The sequence below is a fragment of the Nomascus leucogenys genome, unplaced genomic scaffold (genome assembly GCF_006542625.1).
Source record: "Nomascus leucogenys isolate Asia unplaced genomic scaffold, Asia_NLE_v1 Super-Scaffold_576, whole genome shotgun sequence".
Taxonomy (NCBI): domain Eukaryota; kingdom Metazoa; phylum Chordata; class Mammalia; order Primates; family Hylobatidae; genus Nomascus; species Nomascus leucogenys.
The window spans coordinates 488,925-504,789 of record NW_022095784.1 but is presented as its reverse complement, the minus strand read 5'-3'; the positions used below and the strand labels follow the sequence as shown (position 1 = coordinate 504,789).

The window sequence follows — 15,865 nt, the reverse complement described above, 5'->3', positions numbered from 1 at the left end:
CCACATGTTCTCACTCATAAGTGGGAGTTGAACAATGAGAACACATGGACCCAGGGAGGGGAACATCATACACTGGGGCCTGTTGGGGGTTGGGGGTGCGGGGAGGGACAACATTAGGAGAAATACGTAATGTAGATGTCGGGTTGATGGGTGCAGCAAACCACCATGGCACATGTATACCTATGTGACAAGCCTGCACATTCTGCACATGTATCCCAGTACTTAAAGTATAATAAAAAAAAAAGTTTTAAAAAAGAAAAGCACATCACAATGAAACCTGGTTATGCAAATTTAGGTAAGACTTGCTGGAAAAAGTGACAAAATACACTGAATGTTGAAGGAAAATTAAGATTTTCGGCTGCCTTGGGTTCTGCCTCACATATTTTATTTGGGTCCCATCTTTTCACTAAATGCACATTTTCAAAGATCTATAAATTTTTTCTTACACGTACATTTTATCTCATAAAAAAATAAGTGTAGAATAGTTTAAAATTCAGTAAATAATACATTGAATATTAAAACCCTACCCAAAATATGAACATTATTATATGAATTAATAAAATGTATTTCAGTATACCTCCTAAAATTAAATCCCAGCAATAAGAAAAGATAACAGTAACACCAGAAACTTAGTAATTAATTAGCATACATTTCATAGAGAAGAAAAAATAGTCAAGACAGATGGAACATGCAGTCTTTTCCAATCAAATGTCATTAAATTATTTATGCGATATTTAACCTGTGTCAATATTATAAATTGTTAATATTTTGTGTGGTATTACAACTGAGAACAACTTTTAAATAAAAAAGGATATTTGAGAGCACGTGAACCAAATGGAATGTATTCTTAATGCTGGTCCAACGCTTACACCACAAAGTTCTAATAATACTCTGGTTTTGAGTGGGGCTTTGGAAAAATTATTTTTTAAGGGATAAATTAAAAGAATAATCTATAATCCAGAGGCATTGGCATTCCACGTCAGAAAAAAATTGAAAATATGTAATCCATAGTAAGTCCTGAAAAGAAACCTTGGAACATAAGAAGCATCTCATATATAGTAGGCTGTATCATGTTTGTTGGGAAAATGATTACCTTTATGTTGTTTTGAAAAACTAAAGCAAAGCATAATGAAATTACGTGTTTTGTGCTTATCTGGTACAAAATATTGCAACCTCATAAGGCTCAAGAGTCCTGCAAAAACAAACCCGCCTCCTGCAGCTGAGAAAGGAAACCTCCCCCAGCACCTGCTCCTGGGACCTGTCCTGTCCTCAGTGGTTCCCGCACGCCCCCTGGTGGCCCCGCGCGCCCCTGCAGGGAGGTTTGTGTCTGGGCCCACACTGACCTCCCCTCGCTGTTTCTCTACCACAGTAATACAGGGCCGTGTCCTCGGTTTTCAGGCTGTTCATTTGCAGATACAGTGTGTTCTTTGAATCGTCTCTTAAGATGGTGAATCTGCCTTTCATAGACGCGGCATATTCTGTGGTGTAACTGTCAGCTTTTTTTCTAATACGGCCAACCCACTCCAGCCCCTTCCCTGGAGCTTGGCAGAACCAGCCCACGTAGTAGTCACTGAAGGTGAATCCAGAGGCTGCACAGGAGAATCTCAGGGACCCCCCAGGCTGGACCAAGCCTCCCCCAGACTCCAACAGCTGCACTTCACACTGGACACCTGCAAACACAGAGACACCCTGGTCAGAAACTGCCACACAAATCCACTGTTTCTCTCACTCATGTCCACTCACACTCAGTATCTCTAGTTCCCCATGAATCACCTTTTAAAATAGCAACAAGGAAAACCCAGATCAGCCCAAACTCTATAGTGAGTCTTCTGTGTTTAGTGCTGATCAACAAATGAAAACACCTGAAAATCCCAGGGCTGGGGCTCTGCTTTCAGAGCTGCAGGGGGCTGGGCTGGTTTTCATCAGCAGAGGGAGGACCCTATTTGCCTGTCTCCTACTATATAGCAAGCTCTGGGATGGGACGCCTGAGGAGAGGGAAGTGCCCAGAGCGGATGAGAGTGTCCTAGAAAATATGGGCGGTAATCCTATCTCTCAGGAAAGTATAACTTCAGATTATGTGATTGTGCCTTGATAATCATTTAGCAATCATCTTATTTTTACATATTTGCAGAATATATTTAATTGAAGTGTCAATGTTACAGTTTAAAGAAGATAAATTACATACAGAACAGAGCCGTTGTGCAATGTGTTGAATATCACACATCTGGACAGTGTCAGCCCTATTATCTGTGCCTGTGCCTCTAAACACTGGAGGAGACTGCTCCCCGAAACAGCTCCAGGGCGATGTGGGACATGTCTAGTGAGGTTTTCTGGATGTCCCACCTGTCATAACAACTGTATGTGATTTTGCTTCCCTAATGTTTGAGGCGGGGCCTGGTGGTTGTACCATGGGTGCGGATTTATGAATAACGGTTAGCACCGTCCCCTTGCTATGATAGTAAATGAGTTCACATGAGATTTGGTTGTTTAACACTGTGTAGCACCTCCACCCTCACTCTTTCTTTGCTCCTGCTCCCACCATATAAAGTGGCTGCTCCCCTTTTGCCTTTCACTATCATTGTAAATTCCCTGAGGCCTCCCCAGAAGCTGAACAGATTCTATCGTCATGCTTCCCGTACAGCCGGTAGAATCGTGAGTAAATTAAACCTATTTTCTATATGAATTACTCAGTTTCAGGTATTTCTTGCAATGCGAGAACACACTAAGAAAGCGGACATCTCCCTCATTTCACCAGGGTCCCTTGCAGTCTGCAATCACCCAGCTAAGGAGAGGGATGGTCCAATCTCCATGACTGACACCATCGAGGTGCTGCCTCAGGCCCAGATGGTTTGTGATGGATGTCACTTTAATAATCTTGAGTTCACGGAGTATAATGCCCTCCTCCTGCATGCCTCACAGATGAAGAAGCCACCCTGTGATCAACCCTCTCTTCTTCTGTCTGAACCCATTTCTAAGTGTCAGCAATTCCGCAGTGGTGGAATCCCACATTGTGGTGTGCTTCCTTATTTCAGGTGGGAAACGTCTTCTGGGGCTTGCCTCTGCTGGTGCAGTTGGCCCATTTTTACCTTGGTGGTAGCCACCAGATGTGTAGAGAGGACAGGATCCCCCATGGACTTACCCCAAACATCGTCCTCCTCCCCCTGGAGCTCTTCATGGGAACCAAGTCTTAGGGTCCCATGACAATTTAGTCATCACAGCCCTAACTAAGTCGTGTGATGGCCGGAAATCCTTCAAATGTGCCGCTCCACAAGCCGCGGTCCCCAGTTTGCCATTCTGCTTCCACAGGCAGGACAGAAACGTCTCTGATTAGTCTGAGCTAGACTGGCATGTTTTTCTAGGAGTAGCTCTTCTTGTGACTGACACACTGTAGCCTACACAGTGAGCACTGTCTCAGTGGCTGCTCAGAGTGGAGTCAGGAGGAACCACCCACCTGAAAATGCCACAGCTTGGGCATCTGACTTTCACTTTGTAAGATGCACCCACTGAAGCGGTTCTTCCAGAACTTTTGGCATTGTGGCGGTATCCCCATACTCATGCACTGGGTCCCATCCATCATGGATAGCAGCTGTTGAGCCCCACGTAGAAATTAACAGCCTGCCCAGGGTTTCTGCAGGGGTCTCCTCTTTTTAGATTCCATTGTCTGGGTGCTCATGAGATTTTTTTTGGACCTTTTGCCAGGTTGACTGGATGTCATGCTAGACCAATATTGACACCAATAGGACTGGCATCATGTGCAACAGGCCAAACCGGTGAACAAGACATAGAGTTTATTGAGGGATTTCAAATAGTGTGGTTCAGGAACAGCAGGCTGGACAAGAAAACTAAGATCATTTGACACAACGCATGCAGCTTATGTAGTAATTTTAATTAACCCCCTCCGCCTAGCAACTTCCACTTAACCCAAAAGAAAGAGCCTCAAACACCCGTAAATCCTGTGTTCCGACGGATATGCCTGGGGTTTGGATGTTATTCGTAGATTAAAAAACAAGTCTCTGGGCATGCCACTCCTGGATTCCTTAGGCTTGGAACTTGAAACATACATTTCTTTTTTCTTTTCTGATTATTCTGGCTAGGACTTTCACTAATACGTCGAGTAGGAGTGGTGAAAGTGTGCATTCTTTTTCACGTTATTCAGGAATATTTTTGCAAATTTTTCTCATTCCGTATAATCTTGTGTTGTTATATGTGGCTTTTTTTTTAAAGTCATTCATTTCTTCACTACCAAGTCCAGCATATTGAATAAATCAGTTGCATAGGTTTTTACAAAATTTAAGAAGATCCCTGTTCTATTGATTTATTTAAGAGGTTTTGTTGGTTTTTGTATGTGGCTTTTATTATTTTGAGGTAGGTTTCTTTGATGCTAAGCTTGTTGAGGAATTTTTCATGAAGGGATATTGAATTTTATTGAATGACTTTTTTGCATTCATTGAGATGGTCTTATGTTTTCTGTTTTTAATTATGCTGTATGTTGAATCGTATTTATTGATGTGTGTATTTTAGACAAGTTTGCATCCCTGGAATAAACCCAATTGGTTGTGATTATTATCTTTTTATTGTGCTGTTGGTTTCAGCTAGCTAGTATTCTGTTTACTATTTTGTATCTACGTTCATTAGGGACATTTTCCCGTAGCTTTTTGTTGTTGTATTTGTATCCTTGCCTGATTTTGGTATCAGGTGATACGAGTATTTTAGACAAAGCTGAGAAAGAATCTCTTCTCTTTAATCTTTTGGAATAGTTCCAGTAAGAATAGTACATTTGGTAAAATTAGACCTTGAATTTATCTGGTTCTGGGCTTTTGGGGTTGGGAGATTTTCAATTTCTGATTCAATCTTATTACTCTTATTGGTGTATTTAGGATTTCTTTTCCTTCCTGGTTCAATTTGGGAGGGTTGAATATTTCCAGAAATTTATTGATTTCCTCTAGATTTTCTAGTTTGTGAGCATAGAGGTATTCAGTATGTCTTGACAATCTTTTGTATTTCCGTTGGGTCAGTTGTAATACCACCTTTTTCATTTCTGCTTGTGCTAACTTGAATCTTCTGTGTTTTTTTTTTTTTTTTTGGTTGACCTAGTTAGTGTTCCATCAATTGTGTTCATGTTTTAAAATAACCACATTTTGTTTTGTTGATTCCTTATATTCTGCTTTTTTGTTTCAATATTTTTGAAATCTGCCATGATCTTTATTTATTTTCTTCTTCTAGCTCTGGGGTTGGTTTGTTCTAAAATATCTAGTTCCTTGAAGTAAATCAATAGATTGCTAGTTTATAATCTTTCTATTTTTTAGTAGACATTTAGAACTATAAGCTTCTCTCTTAGTACTGCTCTTCCTGTATCTCAGAGGGTTTGGTATGTTGTGGCTTCATTTTTCTTTGTATTTTTAAAAATTAATATCTTAATTTTATTGGTGAGCCAATGATTGGTCAAAACTGTGTTGTTTAATTGCCTCATATTTTTATAGTTTCAACAGTTTTTTTGCAATTGATTTTTTAAATTTTCATTAAATTTTTATTTTTTTTATTATACTTTAAGTTTTAGGGTACATGTGCACAACGTGCAGGTTTGTTGCATATGTATATGTGTGCCATGTTGGTGTGCTGCACTCATTAACTCATCATTTAACATTAGGTATTTCTCCTAATGCTATCCCTCCCTGCCCCGCTAACCCCACAACAGGCCCCAGTGTGTGATGTTCCCCTTCCTGTGTCCATGTGTTCTCATTGTTCAATTCCCACCTATGAGTGAGAACATATGGTGTTTGGTTTTTTGTCCTTGCGATAGTTTGCTGAGAATGATGGTTTCCAGCTTCATCCATGTCCCTACAAAGGACATGAACTCATCATCTTTTATGGCTGCATAGTATTCCATGGTGTATATGTGCCATGTTTTCTTAATCCAGTCTATCATTTTTGGACATTTGGGTTGGTTCCAAGTCTTTGCTGTTGTGAATAGTGCCGCAGTAAACATAGATGTGCATGCGTCTTTATAGCAGCATGATTTATAATCCTTTGGGTATATACCCAGTAATGGGATGGCTAGGTCAAATGGTAATTCTAGTTCTAGATCCCTGAGGAATCACCACATTGCCTTCCACAATGGTTGAACTAGTTTGCCGTCCCACCAACAGTGTAAAAGTGTTCCTATTTCTCCACATCCTCTCCAGCACCTGTTGTTTCCTGACTTTTAGATTTATTACATTACTGCGCAATAAATAACATCTAGAATCTAACAAGAGCACAGATAACTCAGCAACAACAACCAATAAATAAATTACACCATTAAAATGTGGGCAAAAGACATCAACAGACATTTTGTGAAGAAGATATTCAAATGGCCAAAAAGCATGTGGAAATAAAAAGCTGAACAACACTAATCATCAAGTAAATTAATATTAAAAAAACAGTGAGACACAACTTTACATCAGTCAAGGTGCCTATTATTATGAAGTCAAAAAATTATAGATATGGATGAGAATTCAGAGAAAACCCACTTATACACTGTTGTTGATAATGTAAATTAGTGCGACCTATGTGAAAAAAATTGTAAAGGCTTCTCAAGCAACTAAAATAGATCTATCATTTAGTCAGCAATCCCACTCCATGATATGTACCCCAGAAAATAAATCATTGTTTCAAAAATGCCTGCACTCATATGTCCATTGCAGCACTATTTACAATAACAAAGATATAGATTAACCTAAGTGTCTAGTAATGGATAATTGGATAAAGAGAATGTGGAATATATACACCATGAAAAATAATTTCATCATAAAAAGGCATGAAATTATATCTCTGGCAGCAATATGGATGGTACTGGAGGTCATTGTCTTAAGTCAAACAACTCATAAACAGAAAGCCAAATATGTCTTTTTCTCACTTATCAGTAGGAGCTAAATAATGGGTACACATAGACATAGAGAGTAGAATAATAGACATGGAAGACTCGTAAGACTTGAGAATGAGATCAATAATCACTAATGGTTCCAAGGTACTATATCTGGTGAGCTTACTTTAAAAACTCAGACTTCATCACTATGCAATGTATTTATGTAACACAAATGTACCCCACATAATTATTTAAAAACTTAAAAAGGCAAAAATAAAACACACAAAAAATGGGATATGTCAAAAAGATGAAGGGGGCAACTGGAAGAAGCTCTCAATTTCCAAAGAGCTGGAACATTTTCAATAATATAATAAATAACATGGAATTAGATTTTGACCAAAGTATTAAATAAATATTTATAAAAACATCCTGTTGTTAATAAATGAATAAATAAAATACATGAGAGAAGAAGGATGTTTATCTAAAACAGTATAATTACACAAAATTTTGTTGATATTTCTTCAAAGAGTTGGAGTTTAACCTGCATCTGTGGATTATGGCATAGATATTGGCACATGAGAAAAATTATTATTCCCTTTAAACTTCAGAAATTTTAGATATAATACCAAAAAAATGATAGAAAAAGTAGAGAGTTTCACAGGGCCAACATTTTGATAAATGATGTGAAAAACACTCTTATGTAGTAGCGTAGAGACAGGTCTCAGAGCCAGTAATTCTTTGCCAAGGCCAACACAGAGAAGAGTATTCCTAGGCTGTCTTCCTAGCTTTTTGTAGTTTGAAGTCTTAGTTAAAGCTATAATCCATTGGTTAATTTTCTTGTTCATATGGTGATAGTTAGGAGTCAAGTTCCCATCTTCTGCATGTGGCTAGCAAGGTATCCCAGCACCATTTACTGACTAGGTTGTCTTTTCCCCATTGCTTGTTTGTTTTTTTCAGCGTTGTCAAAAAACAGATGGTTGTAGGTGTGCAGCTTTATTTCTGAGTTTTCTATTCTATTTCATTGGTCTATGTGTTTATTCTTGTACCAGTACCAAACAGTTTTTGTTACTGTGGCTTTACAGTAGAGTTTAAAGTCAAATAGTGTGATGTCCCTGGCATTGTTCTTTTGGCTGAGGATTACTTTGGCTGTTTTTGTTCTTTTTTGGTTACATACAAATTTTAGAATACTTTTCTTACATTTCTAGAAGAATAAAACTGGTATTTTGATAGTAACATTGAATCTGTAAAAATTGAAGGATAATATCGCCATTTTTGCAATATTATTTCTTCCATTCCATGAGCATGGAATGTTTTTTTTTTTCAATTTATTTGTTTACTTTCTGATTTCTTTCTGCAGTGTTTTGTAGCTCTTTTTTTTTGCTAAAGACTAGTTTACAAAATTCTTTATTGAATCATCTTATTTTGGTTTGCAGTTTAGAGCAAGTTACTTAGATAAAATATAGGTTCTCTACCTACTCAAGAGACATTAAGGATTTTTGTTGTAATTTTTTTTATTATACTTTAAGTTTTAGGGTACATGTGCACAGTGTGCAGGTTTGTTACATATGTACACATGTGCCATGTTGGTCTGCTGCACCCATTAACTCGTCATTTAGCATCACGTATATCTCCTAATGCTGTCCCTCCCTCCTCCCCCGACCCCACAACAGGCCCCGGTGTGTGATGTTCCCCTTCCTGTGTCCATGTGTTCTCATTGTTCAATTCCCACCTATGAGTGAGAACATGCAGTGTTTGGTTTTTTGTCCTTGCGATAGTTTGCTGAGAATGATGGTTTCCAGCTTCATCCATGTCCCCAAAAAGGACATGAACTCATCATTTTTATGGCTGCATAGTATTCCATGGTGTATGTGTGCCACATTTTCTTAATCCAGTCTATCATTTTTGAACATTTGGGTTGGTTCCAAGTCTTTGCTATTGTGAATAGTGCCGCAATAAACATACATGTGCATGTGTCTTTATAGCAGCATGATTTATAATCCTTTTGGTACATATCCAGTAATGGAATGGCTGGGTCAAATGGTATTTCTAGTTCTAGATCCCTGAGGAATCACCACACTTACTTCCACAATGGTTGAACTAGTTTACCGTCCCACCAACAGTGTAAAAGTGTTCCTATTTCTCCACATCCTCTCCAGCACCTGTTGTTACCTGTTGTTTCCAAGGCTACAGTAACCAAAACATCATGGTACTGGTACCAAAACAGAGATATAGACCAATGGAACAGAACAGATCCCTCAGAAATAATGCTGCATATCTACAACTATCTGATCTTTGACAAATCTGACAAAAACAAGAAATGGGGAAAGGATTCTCTATTTAATAAATGGTGCTGGGAAAACTGGCTAGCCATATGTAGAAAGCTGAAACTGGATCCCTTCCTTACACCTTATACAAAAATTAATTCAAGCTGGATTAAAGACTTAAATGTTAGACCTAAAACCATAAAAACCCTAGAAGAAAAGCTAGGCAATACCATTCAGGACATAGGCATGGGCAAGGACTTCATGTCTAAAACACCAAAAGCAACGGCAACACAAGCCAAAATTGACAAATGGGATCTAATTAAACTAAAGAGCTTCTGCACAGCAAAAGAAACTACCAGCAGAGTGAACAAGCAACCTACAGAATGGGAGAAAATGTTTACAGTCTACTCATCTGACAGAGGGCTAATGTCCAGAATCTACAATGAACACAAACAAATTTACAGGAAAAAAACAAACAACCCCATCAAAAAGTGGGCAAAGGATATGAACAGACATTTCTCAAAAGAAGACATTTATGCAGCCAACAGACACATGAAAAAATGCTCATCATCACTGGCCATCAGAGAAATGCAAATCAAAACCACAATGAGATACCATCTCACACCAGTTAGAATGGTGATCATTAAAAAGTCAGGAAACAACAGGTGCTGGAGAGGTTGTAGTTCTTCTTGTAGAGATCTTTCACCTCCTTGGTTAGCTGTATTCCTAGGTAATTTTTTTGTAGATGTTGTAAGTAGGATTGTGTCATTTATTTTTCTCTATGCCTGGATGTCGTTGGTGTATAAAAAAGCTACTGATTTTTGTGTATTTATTCTGTATCCTGAACCATTACTAAAGTTGTTTACCAATTCTAGGATTCTTTTGGCAGAGTCTATAGAATTTTCTATGCATAGGATCCTATCAACAGCAAGAAGAGATAGTTTGAATTCTTATTTACTTGTGTGGATGCCTTTTATTTCTTTCTCTTGTTTGATTTCTCTGGCTAGAATATCCACTACCATGCTGAATAGGAGTGGTGAGAGTGGGTATTCTTGTTTTGTTCCAGTTATGAAGGGGAATGATTTGAGCTTTTGTTGATTCAGTATGATGTCAGTTGTGGGTTTGTCATACATGGCTCTTATCATTTTAAGCTAAGTGGCTTTGATGTCTAGTCTGTTGAGGGTTTTTATCATGAAGAATGTTGAATCTCATTGAAAGTTTCTCTGGATCTATTGAGATAATGATAGAGTTTTTGCTTTTGATTCTGCTTATGTGGTGAATCACCTTTATTGATTTGTGTATGTTGAACTAGCCTTGCATGAAAGGAGTAAAATCTACTGGATCATAATGTAACAACTTTTTAATGTGCTGCTATATTCAATTTGCTAGTATTTTCTTGAAGATTTTTAGGTCTATCCTCAAGAATATTGGTCTAAGATTTTCCTCTTTTGTGTATCTGCCAGATTTTGTGTTCCAAGGACACACAATGAGGAAAAGATTGCCTTTTTAATAAATGGTGTAAAAACTGGGCATACATATGCAGAAAAAAATGAGACCTTATCTCATCTGATATACAAAAATCACCTAAAAATGTACTCAAGGCTTGGATATAATATGATATCTAAAATTGTAAACTCATAGAAGAAAATAGGGAAAAAAGAAGCTTTCTGGAATTGATCTGGAAAATGATTTATTTGGATTTGACACCAAAATCATAGACAAATAAATTATTTGAAACTATATATCTCACAAAGGGATCTTTCTAAATGTGTAAAGAACCCCTACAATAGCAAAAAAAACCTGATTTTTAAGAGGGCAAAACTGTACGTAGACATTGTATTCAAGGGAAGACATATGCATGGCCAGCAGGATATGGAAAGGTGCTCCACATTGCTAATCAGCAGGGGAATCCAAATCAAAACCACAATGAGATATCACCTCACATTAGTTACCATGACTATTATCACAGACACAACAGATAACAAAATGCTGACAGTTAGCTGGTGAAAAGGGAACTATTTAGTGGAGTGGTAGTAAAAGTTATTTTGTAAATTGAAAGTAAAACTATTATGTGATCTGATGATCCCACTTCTGCCTGTGTATTCAAAGGAAATAAAATCAGTAAGTAAAAAATATGTTTATTACAAGATTATTCGTAATGGCATAGAATTTTTTTGAAATTAGTGATCATAGGTAAATGGGTGTATAAAGGAAATGTATACACATATAATGGAATATTATGTGACCTCTAAAAATAAGGAAATTATAACATTTCCAACAACATAGATGGGCCTGGAGAACATTATGCTAAGTGGAATAAACCAGACACAGAAAGACAAATGCTGCATTATCTCATTTATATGGGGAATCTAAAATATTCAAATTCTTAGAAGCAGAGAGTAGAAAAGTGGTTCCCAGGGCTGGGAGGAGTGGAAATAGAGTGATTCTTGTCAAGGGCATAAAGTTTCAGTCATGCAGGTTGAATGGGTTCTGGAGGTCTAATGTAAAGCAATGGGACTATAGCTATCAACACTGTATTGCAAACTTGATCTCTGGTAAAGGGATAGATCTCAGGTGCTCTCATCAGACAGACACATAATAAATTAAAGGAAGAAAATTGTAACTGTAAGGTAACAGACATGCTAACTCCTTGGTCATAGTGAAAATTTCAGAATTTACACCAAAATATCAAGTGGTTCACCTCAAATATATACAATTTTATTGTCAATTATTGTTCCACAAAGCTGAACAAATTAAGTTTACTTTTATGATGAAGAAATGTATATTTCCACATATTTTCTCAATAAAAATAAGAAAAGGTAAATAGAAAAACAAAAAATATTTGCAGCAGCTTTGCTTATGATGTTAATAAACCAGAAACAAATTCAAAGTGCATTGAGAGGGAAATGGATCAGCTTACTGTCATTTATTGCTAAATGGACTGACTCAAGTATAAAATTTCTCTCTCTCTCTCTTTCTACCTCTCTCTTTCTCCATATATATCAAAACTTTGAGATTTTATATCAGAGGAAGTCTGTAGATGCAATTTTACATATGAAGTAGCATAAATAAACGTCAAAAATAACAAAAGTAGCCCCTTACCAGAAAAGGGGTCTATAATGTTTGAATCCATTTATATGAAAATCAAAACATGAACAGTGAATCTACAGTGGCAGAAATCAAAACATTGTGTTAAATGTGGGAGCTGACTGGAAGCACAGAGAAGGTCGCTTGTGCTGGGGGGATGGGCCTCCTGTACATCCAACCTTGGCTGTTGGGACAAGTGTGTTTACATTTGCCAGAAATCCTGTAATGGTACATTGCAGATCTTTTTTTTTTTTTTTTTTTTTTTTTTTTTTTTTTTGAGACAGAGTCTTGCTCTGTCACCCAGGCTGGACTGCAGTGGCGCCATCTTCGCTCACTGCAACCTCCACCTCCCGGGTTCACGCCATTCTCCTGCCTCAGCCTCCCGAGTGGCTGGGACTACAGGCGCCCGCCACCACGCCCGGCTAATTTTTTGTATTTTTTAGTGGAGACGGGGTTTCACCATGTTAGCCAGGATGGTCTCGATCTCCTGACCTCGTGATCCACCCGCCTCAGCCTCCCAAAGTGCTGGCATTACAGGCGTGAGCCACCGTGCCCGGCCTGGTACATTGCAGATCTATGCATTATTACTTATATTGAAATTACATCTCATGAAAATAAAAAATATTAGAAATAGTTTAAAATTCAGTAAATATTGCAAATAATAATAAAATCATACTGAAAATGTGAACAATATAATACGAATTAATAAAATATACTAAACAATACCTGCTAGAATTAAATCCCAGAAATCAGAAAGATAAGGGTGACATCTGATAATAATAAGTTAATAAACACACGTTTCATAGAGAAAACAAACTGGTCAAAAATATGTGGAATATGTATTTGTTATTATCAAAAGTCGTTAAATAATTGAGATAATATTTTAACCTGTGTTATTAGTATTAATTATAGATATCATGTGTAAAATAATAACTGAGAACAACCTTTAGGGAAATAAGGATATTTGAGAGCACGTGTACTAAGTTAAGTATAGTCTCAATGTTTTTCCAGATATCACTGCTGAAATTTCAAATTTTAACCTGGATTTCTAACAGAATCCGTATGAGCCCTTCGACAAATTAATTGTCAGAAACGACTTAGAAAAATAATCTGTAATATAGAGATATTAGTATCTCATTTCATAAAGAAATTTAAGCTGTGTAATACATGTAAAGTCCTCAGAAGAAACCTTAGTACGTTGGAAAGGACTTATTCATAGTGGGTTGTGATGTTTATTGCTAAAATTATTACCTTGATTTTGGGGGAGAAAATTAAAGCAAAGCGTGATGAATTAAAGTGTGATGTTGCTTGTTTGGTACAACAAGGAGGTGAGGATAATGAATAGTCCTGCGATCCCGAGGAGATGGCCTAATCCAAGGAGAGGGAGGCTCCAGGTGGGGTGGACTGTCACGGGGTGCCTGCTTCTGGCCTCCATGGAGCCCGTCTCAGAAGCCTGGGGGGGGTAGGCGTGTGGATGGGTTTCTCAGGACACTCCAATCAGCCATGGACAGGGGAAAAAAGATTATGACCTAGGATGGATTATATAATTGTCTTGAAAATTGATAAATTACGACTGTATCTATTTATGAGGTACAAAGCAATGTTTTGATATATTAATACAATATGGAATAATTAAATACAATTAATTAGCATATTAATCACCTCAAAATCTTTTCATTATTAGCGTCAAGGCCATTTGAAATGTATCGTAGCTATTTTGAAATGACCAATATACTATGTTTCAGTAAAGAAATAGATATTAATTAATATAAACAATGTGAAATTATTGAAATCAATTATGCATTACTCCAATAATTTTATTTGGTTCGTAAGTAAGTTTGATCGTTTAGGATATATTTTAAAAATTATCTTATTATAATGTTAAATATGTCACTATACATTTATGCACAGGTTTGTGGTATTTAGACCTATGTCTATAGGTGTAAATTTATGCTCTCACAGCTTTGTAGTTGCTCATAGCAATAGATGTTAATGAAACTCTGGACGAATAACTGCAAATGAAAGTAAATAGTTTTAAAAAATAACACTACATAAAAGGTTTAAAATTATTAAAACTTAAATACCAATGATTATAAATATATACTAATAACTGTATGAAAATGTAACAACCTGTAAGACTCCAGAGTTCTGAAAACACAAACCTGACTTCTCCAGCTGAGGAGAAAGAAAACCTACCGCTGCACCTGCTCCTGGGACCGGTCCCGTCCTCAGTGAGTCCCGAGCGCCCCCTGGTGTCCTCGCGTGCTCCTGCAGGGAGGTTTGTGTCGGCTCACACTGATACACGGCTGTGTCCTCGGTTTTCAGGCTGTTCATTTACAGATACGCCGTGGTCTTTGAATCATCTCTGGAGATGGTGAACCTGCCTTGCACCGACGCAGCGTATGCTGTCGTGTAACTGTTAGCTTTGCTTCTAATATAGCCAACCCACTCTAGTCCTTTCCCAGAAGCCTGGCGGACCCAGTGCATAGCAGAGCTACTGAAGGTGAATCCAGAAGCCGCATAGGAGAGTCTCAAGGATCCACCAGGCTGCACCAAGCCTCCTCCAGACTCCACCAGCTGCACCTCACACTGGACACCTGCAAACACAGAGACAGCCTGGTCAGAAAGTGCCACACAAATCCACTGTTTCTCTCACTCATGTCCACTCACACTCAGTATCTCTAGTTCCCCATGAATCACCTTTTAAAATAGCAACAAGGAAAAACCAGCTCAGCCCAAACTCCATGGTGAGTCTCCTGTATTCAGTGCCAATCACCGAGTGGAGACAGCTGGGAATCCCAAGGCTGGAGCTCCTCTCCCAGAGCTGCAGGGTCAGGGCTGGGCTGCTTTTCATCAGCAAAAAGGGGGGTCTTATTTGCATATCTTCTGCTACATAGCAAGGTCTGGGGAAGGGACGCCTGATGAGAAGGCTGTGCACAGAGTAGATGAGAGTGTCCTGGGGGAGATTGGTAGTAATCCTATCATTCAGGAAAATTTGTTTTCATATTATGTGATTGTGCCTTGATATTCATTTAGCAGTAATCATCTTATTTCATTTTTACATATTTGCACACTGTATTTCCGCTTATATATTTCTGAAGTCCCTTGGCTTGTCTGTTTGAGTGATGTCTCTTTCCTCGACACTGTGAAGGGTATGATGTCATCGTTCACAGGTGCAGTCCTGGATGTACACGCAGTTTCCACGGAAATGCTGTCATTTGGCAGTGTTACCTTTGACAGCCTAATTACCTGATTGTTCTACTTGACCATTTGGGTCTCTTAACAAACCATCTAGATGTTACACTGTGCTCATTTCTGACATGGTGACACTGTTTTGTGGCATAAATCGTTCAACAATCTGGTGCAATTAAATTTGGACTTCTTTCCAGGGACCATTTTTGAGGATTGTTCTGACCCCAAAATAGCATTGATTTTTTTCAAGAAATTAAGTCCAGCTATGTTTCCAGGCTAGGCTTGAAATCTTGGGCTCAAGTGATCATCTCACCTCAAACTCCCAAGTAAATTCAACTGCAGGCAGTGCCACAGTGCCCAGTTGGTTATTCTTAAATTATAGGTTTTCTTATTCTCTCTGTTAAAATGAGTGGACTATTGATTTCTATATTGCTCTCATGGAGCTGTCAGATTTCTATTAATTACTTACCATGAAAAC

At 38.0% G+C, this 15,865-nt stretch overlaps 1 pseudogene and 1 gene segment (V, D, J or C); both read right to left on the bottom strand.

The window, feature by feature from the left end:
* Window positions 1–945: 945 nt before the first annotated feature.
* On the bottom strand, window positions 946–3,206 carry LOC115830440 (the record flags this gene model as incomplete). The annotated part of the segment is given in 2 exon segments: window positions 946–1,670; window positions 3,140–3,206. Coding segments are annotated over 2 exon segments (468 nt in total), but the record flags the coding sequence as incomplete, so codon positions are not given.
* A 10,280-nt stretch (window positions 3,207–13,486) lies between these two features.
* On the bottom strand, window positions 13,487–15,076 carry LOC100603075 (annotated as a pseudogene).
* Between the last annotated feature and the right edge of the window lie 789 nt (window positions 15,077–15,865).